The 8,153-nt window shown below is 60.5% G+C and overlaps 1 protein-coding gene across 2 annotated transcripts; it reads right to left on the reverse strand.

Annotated features, from left to right (window-relative positions):
* Positions 1 to 904: 904 nt before the first annotated feature.
* Positions 905 to 8,153, reverse strand: ARRDC2 (arrestin domain containing 2). 2 transcript variants are annotated; one of them, XM_061190251.1, is made up of 8 exons: positions 7,687 to 8,153; positions 4,450 to 4,516; positions 4,074 to 4,221; positions 3,443 to 3,545; positions 3,098 to 3,354; positions 2,790 to 2,952; positions 2,364 to 2,521; positions 905 to 2,086 (listed from the first exon to the last, which is right to left on the reverse strand). In XM_061190251.1, exons 1-8 carry the CDS (start codon positions 7,943 to 7,945, stop codon positions 2,033 to 2,035), a joined length of 1,209 nt encoding a protein of 402 aa, XP_061046234.1. In that variant the 5' UTR covers positions 7,946 to 8,153; the 3' UTR covers positions 905 to 2,032. The 2 variants fall into 2 exon arrangements, with proteins under 2 accessions (XP_061046234.1, XP_061046233.1); XM_061190250.1 differs by lacking the exon at positions 7,687 to 8,153 and adding an exon at positions 4,608 to 7,648.

Below are 8,153 nucleotides of genomic sequence, written 5' to 3' on the forward strand. Positions count from 1 at the left end.
CTCATTCCGTTGGACTCACTTTCCCCACCTGCAACTCCAGAAAAATGACAACCTCCACGCCGCTAGGGCTGCCTTAAAGCCCTGTGAGTATTCAAACAAATCCTCGTACAAGCACGACCACAGCAGCATGAGCCACAACCACTAGGAGGTGGAAACGACCCAAATGTCCATCAACAGGGTGTGAGTGGATAAACAAAATGTGGTTCATCTACACGATGGAATATTATTTGGCCATGAAAAGGACTGAAGCACTGAGTCATGCTGCAACAAAAGTGGTTGAACCTCCAAATATGCTAAGCGAAAGAAGCCAGACACAACAAGCCGCGTATCCTATGATCCCATCTACATGAAATATCCAGAACAGGCAAATCCAGAGACAGAAAGCAGATTGGTGGTTGCCTGGCGTTAAGAGAGGGGGAATAGGGACTGCTAATGGGGACAGGATCTCCCTAGGGGCTGATGAAAATGTTCTAGAACTAGCTAGAGGTGATGGTGGCCCAACACTGGAAAGGAATGCTAAGGAATTGTACTTTCAAATGGTATATGAATTGAACCACAGTAAAAGCAAAACCAGCCCAGACTGCATAGACAGGCAGGCTCCTCCTGCCTTTGGCACCCCTCTGCTCCCTCATCTCCATTCTGTGAGGACAGATGAGGACAGATGAGGCCTCTGCCTGCCCTCCACCGTCCACGCTCCCAGCCTCTGCTACTGCATGAGGGGAAAGCATCCGGCGCCAGCCTGAGCTGTCTCCCTATGTGTCCCTGGGCCTCACCTTCACCATCTGGACAATGGGCCCCTCAACCTTCCTCAGCCTGGAATTCCATCTGAGATCCAGACTCAAGATGGTGGACAAGGCCACCCCAGGTTCCTCAGCACCTGAGGGCAATAAACCACTAAGCCCAGTCTCTTCCTCCGTGCTTTTATTTTTAAAAAATAACTGTACAAAAGAGAACAATTTAAGGCTTAACGGAAATGCAGAGTCCCAGGTGAGTGTCCTGCCTCAGCCCAGGCTGGGACTCTGCACTTGGGGGCTTGTCCAGCTGCCCCATTATGTTTTGTCCCTCCAGGACACAGGGGGTGCCCAGAAGAAGCACACTGGCCCTGTTGTGTCACCCCAGGCTGACCTCTGTCCCCGCAGCCTGGTTTAATGTTCTGCTGTCTCCGTCTTGAAATTCTGAATTCTTGAACAAAGGACCTCACATCTTCATTTTGCAAGTGATGGAGCCGGTCTTGTCTGTCCCACTCTGAACCTGGGTTTCTCGGGCCATACAATACCCAGGCAGCTCTCACGTCCTGGAGTGTGTGGAGGGGCCCCCAGGCAGCCTAGCCTGGGCCAGGAATCTCTGGCTTTCACAGGTTTCAAAGGCTGGAGTCGCTGCCCCTGTTGCCCTGTTGCCCCACACAGCTCTGATGACCTGCTTCCCTGAATGCCTCAGTCCTGGGCCCTCTCGCCTGCCGGACCTTGCAGTGTGGCCTCGACTGAGGCACTTGCTCTCTGAGCCCCAGTTCTAAGATGAAGGGGGCAGTCTCCAAACATCACTCAGCTCTGACCTTCTCCGACTTTTCCTTCCCCTTGCTTGCCTGTCCTCTGAGCTCTTATTCATGCACCAAAGCCTCAGCTAAAATGCCCTTTCCTCCAGGAAGCCTTCCTGCTCCCCCTTTGGACTCTCCCAGCTCTTGGTCCCTTCCTCTGGTCCTGTGGGCCTGGAAGTATTTATGTCTGGCTCTGTCTCTCTCAGACTGGAGGCTTCTGGGGGACCACAGGCTGGCACAGACAGGTTGAACAGTCTCTCGGATCTTACGGTGGGCATTTGATACCTTATGAGAACCAGTCCAGATATGTCAGACTCCAGACTGGCTCTTCCTCTGCTCTGTGTGATGTTGGAATGGCCCTGCCCCGTTCTGAGACTCGGTTTCCCCAACTTCAGCGCAGTCAGGCTGGTCTGCTCTCGATCCAGCCACGCCTCACTCATGTCCACGCTGGCTGGAAGCACGTGTACAGCCTCATCCCTTGAAGTTTCCACTTGCCACTCAGCAGGTCATGCAGCGGGGCCTCATGGCCTCTGAGGGTGGGTTTGGATCCTCCTGCAGGGTGGGGGGGGGGGAAATGATCCCATCAAGTCTCAGGAGGCCCTGGAGGCTCAGAAACACCCCCCCCACCCTCCTCATCTCCACTCCCACACTTGGCCGGGGGTGACACCTAGGAACAGACTAAGGTGCAAGGTGGGTTCAGGCCCTTGCACCTGTATGGGGATGTATAGGAGTTCCATCATTACTTAAAACTCATCCGTGGCTCTCCACCCTCATCTTGGCTCCCAGGGCCTGGAGAGCCACAGGGGCTTCTTGAACCCCCTAAGCTCACCTCGGAGTACAGGGGTGGCGGGCGGTAGCGGAACTCCTGGATGTAGGCAAAGAAGGGGCCTTCAACACCCACGTCAGGGTCCTGCAGTAGTCGGAAGGGGCTCTGCTCCATGGCTGCCACCTCCTCGTCGGCCACCACATCTGAGTACTCGGGAGGTGCTGGAATCGAGAGACAGGGTGGGTGAGGCTGGTAAAGGAGGCGGGGAGCCCCAGAATTGGGGACAATGGCTGGGAGCTGGCTTGTGTCAGTTCTGGGGCTGCTGGGCTGTGTGCCCTTGGATTGGGATTCTGGGAGAATTCATACTCCCAACATGACTGTTACTGAGCACTTTCACAGATGGGGGCTTCGAGGCTGGGGGAGGGAGAGTCAGCCAAGCACCTGCCTCTCTGCCCACCCATGCCCCCCATAGCAGGATGGAGAGCTCACCTTCAGGTCGCTCTGGCAGGACCCCCAGTCCCCAGTCCAGCAGGAAGCTGGCATGGCTGCCCACGCTGGACGAGCGGCTGCCGAAAGGATGCAGAGGGATGGTGCCGATGACCAGCGGCAGCTCCAAGAGCAGCTTGGATGAGCCCGGGATGTCCACGCAGACCTGGAGGAAGGAGCCATGACAGAGGGTGCCCAGGCAGCCTCGGCCACACCCTCCTTCTACAGGAGGCCTTGGTGGGCGGCGGGGGGACCCCCCAGCCTGGAGGACAGAGCAGACACAGCCACCCCAGCCCCCGAGAATACTCTACCTTGAGGGTGTAGTCCACATGTAGCACGCGGCAGTGCAGAATAGAAGGACCCACAGGAGGGATCCGCAGCGCCCGGCCCTGCCACAGTGCCCGCCGCCCGGGGCCCACAGGCTCCCCTGAGAGACTAGCCACCACTGCTCGTTTCTGTTTGCGGGCACCTCGCGCCATGAAGGTCTGTGTCTGGACCACGGCCGCCCGTGGCAGCACTGGGCGCGTGGAGCCGTTGTCGATCTCGGCGAAGACGGGGATCACCTCACCTGTAGGGTGGGATGGCAGGGCCTCAGTTTCCCCACCTGCAACCCTGACATGGGCCTTCTTCCCAATCCAGCCCCTCCCACCTGCTACCTGGTGTATAGCCCTTGCGGTCGATCTTGGCTGAGAGGGAGACAAGGCCACGGTTACTGTACCAGGATCGGGCGATCTTCTCCCGAGCTCCTGCTTGAGGGGCCTGGTGGGGTGGAGGGAAAGGACATGAAATGCATCCCACTGTGCCAACCACAGACCCCGTGAAGCTTCTAAACCACCCTCAGCTGAAGGAGGATTTGGAGCAGGGCCTAGTATCCTGATTTCTTTTTAACACTCTAGAAACTATTTGTAAAATGGATCCAGGAATATGACCCATCTCATTAAGCTGAAAACAAGCCAACAAGCCAAGCACTTAGTGCGTAATGAGTGCTTAGTAAGCCGTTATTATTGCAAGCTCTGACTGTGTCCCATTTCACGGAGGAGGCACAGGAGGCTCAGAGAAGGTGAGACACTCATCCAGAAACACACAGCCAACTGGTGCCCCTGGGACTTGCACCTGGCTCCACTGGACTCCACAGGCATTCCCATGCCTACCTCCCCCACTGCCTCCCTCCCTGCCAGGGCTCAGCTGTGACCCCCACTTTGAGAAGGGAGTGAGGAGCCAGTCACCAAATAGCCAGAACCCTGCCTGTGGTGCTCCCATCCCACCTCCCCAAGGGCAGCAACTCACCAGCAGAGCCGGTGTGTTGATGTCCACAGGCTCGATAACAGTAAACACCTTCCTTGCCCGGCGGGCAGGGACCCAGGGCCGGTGCAGGGTGGCTTTGATGCAGTATCGGACACTGCCATGTTTGCCTTCAAATGAAGTCACTAGCGTCCTGGGGGTGGAGGGAAGGGGCTTCAGTGGGTGAGATCCACAGACAACCGGGTGGGAGATTCCCAAAGACTTAACAGGGATGAGAAACACGAGGCACTCCTCGGGGGGCCCCCCCGGGAGACAGTCTTGCGGCTCGGGGGTCCCCAGATACCGAGCAGTGGAGTCCCAAACCTGGAAGGGGCTGCAGACTTAGGGACTCCCCTGCAATCCTCCACCCCATTTGACTTACGGTGGCAGCTGGAAGCTGAATGGGAACTCATGGCGTCCAGGAGGCAGCGTTGTCATCTCTCCGGTGTCTGCAGGTAGGAGCAAGAAGGGGAGGCTCAGTGGCTGTGAGGGGCTCCCGGAGCGCGCAGCACGCGCCGTGCAGGGGTCCCCAGGTGGTACCTGGCGCGAGTAGTGTGGCACGGTGGCTCACAACCTCTACGCGCTCGCTGTAGCTCTGCGTGTACGCGGTGCTCGAGCCCGCGCTGCGCGACTCGGTCCAGTGTACGTGGGCGCGACCCCGCGCGCGCAGCTTCAGGGCGCCCACGCGCGCCGGGCCCGCCAGCTCCAGCAGCACCCGGCCGGCCACCGCCTGGCCGCCGCTGAACACGGGCTCGGCGCCCGCGTTCGCACCATCCAGTTGCACCACGAACGCCTTCACCTTATCGAACAGCATCGCGGCTGGGATACGAACTCGCGGCGCGCGGTCCCTGGCTTCGAACCCGCGACGCGGAGGCGCGAGGGGCGGACGCTGCAGCCTGAGAACGCGAACCCACCAGGCGCGCGCAGGCGCACTCGCCGATCAGGCCAGAAACTCCTTACTGCCTGCGCCGGCGCCGCATTTATACGGCAGGGAGGGGCGGGGCGAGACGCAGGTCCCGCCCCCGGAGAGGAATACGCCAATGGCGCGCCGAGAGGCGTGGCTCCGCCCACGCGTGGAGCAAAATAACGCCCCGGCTCGCGACCCGCTGCCCTTTACCCTAGTGGACCCTGGGGTGAGACTAAAGAACTGCGGGACAGAGCAAGTATCTCTCAGACTCCGGGGGTCAAGAGGAAGAACTGAGGCCTGGAGGACTCGGGCCTGAGGTCACCCAGCAAGGGCATTCTGCCGTCGGTTTAATCATCAACCGGCCGCCACTTGCAGACGTGACTCGATGCACGTCCAGCCCGAGCTGGAGGGGTGTGTTAACAGCCAGGCCCCAATCGAGGCCCTGAGAGCCTAGGACTAACTACCTCGGGCCTCAGTTTCCCCCGCCCTGTGCAATGGGGGAGGGAGGAAGAAGTGGATGGGGCCTCCCTCCACTCGGGCGCCTACTGCCCCCTCCTCTGATTTGAAACCCGCTCAGCTGGCTGACCCGGGCTAGTGACAACCACTTGGAGCCTGAGTCCCCACGTTTGTAGAGCCAGAAGAAAATCATTCCCGACCTCAGAGGGTTGTGCATGAATCACGGTGTAGCCCCTACTCGACCCCTCCCAGAGCCTCTCTCCCGAGTCATCAGCCCGCTCCTGACACACTGCCAGTCGGCTGCGCCTCAGCGCTTTTGCCCCGACGTTCCTTTCCAAACCTTCAGCACCTGCCCTCCCTCCCCCGCCTCCGCAAACTCCTACTTGTCCTCTAGGCCTAGCTCTTCCCCTCACAGACAGAGCCGAGTACCGGGGAAGCTCACGGAATCCCCGGATTCAAGGCTGCGGTGTGCCCTTGGGGCGGTAACCCGTCTGTGGACCTCAGTCTCCTCGGAGAAGAACCACATGCACGGTTTCCTAGTTGGGAGCTGACTGATCGCGATTTGCGGAGCGCCTGCGCCCTCTGGTGACAGAGGGATGCACTGCTGCTTGAACCCACCCCCTAGTTTGGCCATCCCCTTTGAGTCTGGCTCAGGCCACACCGGGACCCCCTGAGGCCAAGGCACACCCAGCGGGCGGCAGCCATAAACGGACACAACCAATCAGTGATAGGGGTAAGGGCAGGCCGGAAGAGAGGGGTAGAGGCTGTACACTCAGTGATCACCCTGGGGGGGGGGGTACCCGGAGGAGGGGGCTCTGGGGCTGAAATAAGGGGCCAAATAGAGCCTAGAAAGAGGACAGGAGGCTATAAGCCCAGGAGGAGGTGGGGAATGGAGTGACCCTGGGGGGATGGGAAGGCTCTTTTGGGTTTTTTGTTTGGTTTGGTTTTTTTTTTTTTTTTTTTTTTGGCCACACCGCACTTGGCTCGAGGGATCTTAGTTCCCCAACCAGGGATGGAACCCTCGCCCCCTGCAGTGGAAGCCCAGAGTCTTAACCACTGGACGGCCAGGGTAGTCCCAGGAAGGCTCATTCTGAGCCAGTGCCCTCAGTCCGTTTCACAGATGGGTCCCCAGAGGCCCAGAGAGGGGCAGGGCCTCACTAGAGGTCACACAGCAACTCCACAAGCTTCACCCCTCCAGTATCTTAAGGAAGCTACCAGTGAGTGGGACCAGGAGGACTCTAGGGTGAGACCAGCCCCAATTTCCCTCGAGTCACAGGGAAAGGGAAGTGACTACAGGGCCCCTTCCTGCCTCACCCCTTGCCGGCTATGCCTCGGTTTCCACAGCTGCTCAGGCCCCCACACCTGGGGGCCGTTGGGACAAGTTTGCAAGCCTGTAGGCAAAGCATCTAGTGTGTGCACTGCTGGAAAAAAGGGGGCTGCGGGGGGGAGCCAGGTTCGAGCTGCTTCCTGCTTCCGCCCATCTTGCAGATGGGTATGGTGAGGTCTGCCTTCCCCAAGAGGAGGTGGCCAGGGCAGCCCAGAGAGGCCAACACCCTCCTCAGCCACATAGCACGGTGCTGGGGCACAGACTTACTCTTTCTGTTGGCCCTGTTCTGCTCCCGACTGGCTGTATGGCCTGAGGGTGGGGGACTGAGGTTCAGAGCAAGGTAGGGACATGCCCAACACCTAAGACTCCCAGCCTGATCTGACCCCACCCCAAGTCTTCTCCCTGCCTGGGATGCAGTCCCACCTGCTCACCTGCAAACACCACCAGAACCCCCAACCCAGCGAACAACCCTTCCTGTAAAAACTGGTAAGGGGCACTGGCAGGGCGTGAGACAGGGGCCTTCTCTGGGAATCAGAGACACCAGGCCTGGGGCTAACGTGGCATCCTAGGGTCCAGAGAGGAGGAACTCCCAGTTCCACCAAGGGATTCCCCCAGACTCCATATAGGGGGGGCTCCCCACAGGATAGCCTCTAGGTCGAGGGCGTCCCGGCTCTGGAGGGGGGGGGGCGCGCCCAGACCCTAGGAGGAGTTCCTGGAAAAGAGGGTTTTGGAGGGGGGTAGGTGGGTGGCTGTCCCACCCTGTAGGAGGGTCCACACCCTGAGGAGGAGGTCTCCACCTCTTGAGAAGGGTCACCCGACCACACAGCCTCTAAGTCGAAAGGCTGGCTTTCGAGAGGGGCGCCCAGACCTGGGTAGAGGGTCCCGGGGGATCCTGCCTCGGGGTAGGGGGGAGGGGATGAGCGGCTCACCTCGGAGCAGCAGCTGCCGCCGCCGCAGGTATGTCTCGGCGGCCGCGTAGTCGCTGGACACCGCATTTACACCCACGCTTCGGCCCTCGAGCCAGTGGGTGACCGCCCCGCCGCGCGCCGCCACCTCGAGAGCTGTCACCCGCAGCGGCGACGCCGCCTCCAGCAGCACCCGGCCGCACAGTCGCTCCCCGCCGCGGTACGCGCCGCCCGGGTCCCGCGCCAGCTCCAGCGCGAAGCTGCGCACGCCCCCCGGGCGCATGGCTCGGGCCGGGGCGCACGGCGGGGCTGCCACACCTGGCGCGGGCCCGCCGGGCACCCGGCGACCAGGCGCACAGCTGGGGCGCGTCTGCAGACCTCCCTGGTCTCAGTGTTGGTCTTCGCCGCGCCGGGCGCCCCCCGAGCGTTCTCTTGCTTCTGAGAACTTTGTGCGGGCACCGCCGGGCCCCGGCCGGCGCGTAGTTGGCGGA

The sequence above is a fragment of the Eubalaena glacialis genome, chromosome 4, assembly GCF_028564815.1.
Source record: "Eubalaena glacialis isolate mEubGla1 chromosome 4, mEubGla1.1.hap2.+ XY, whole genome shotgun sequence".
NCBI classification, from domain to species: domain Eukaryota; kingdom Metazoa; phylum Chordata; class Mammalia; order Artiodactyla; family Balaenidae; genus Eubalaena; species Eubalaena glacialis.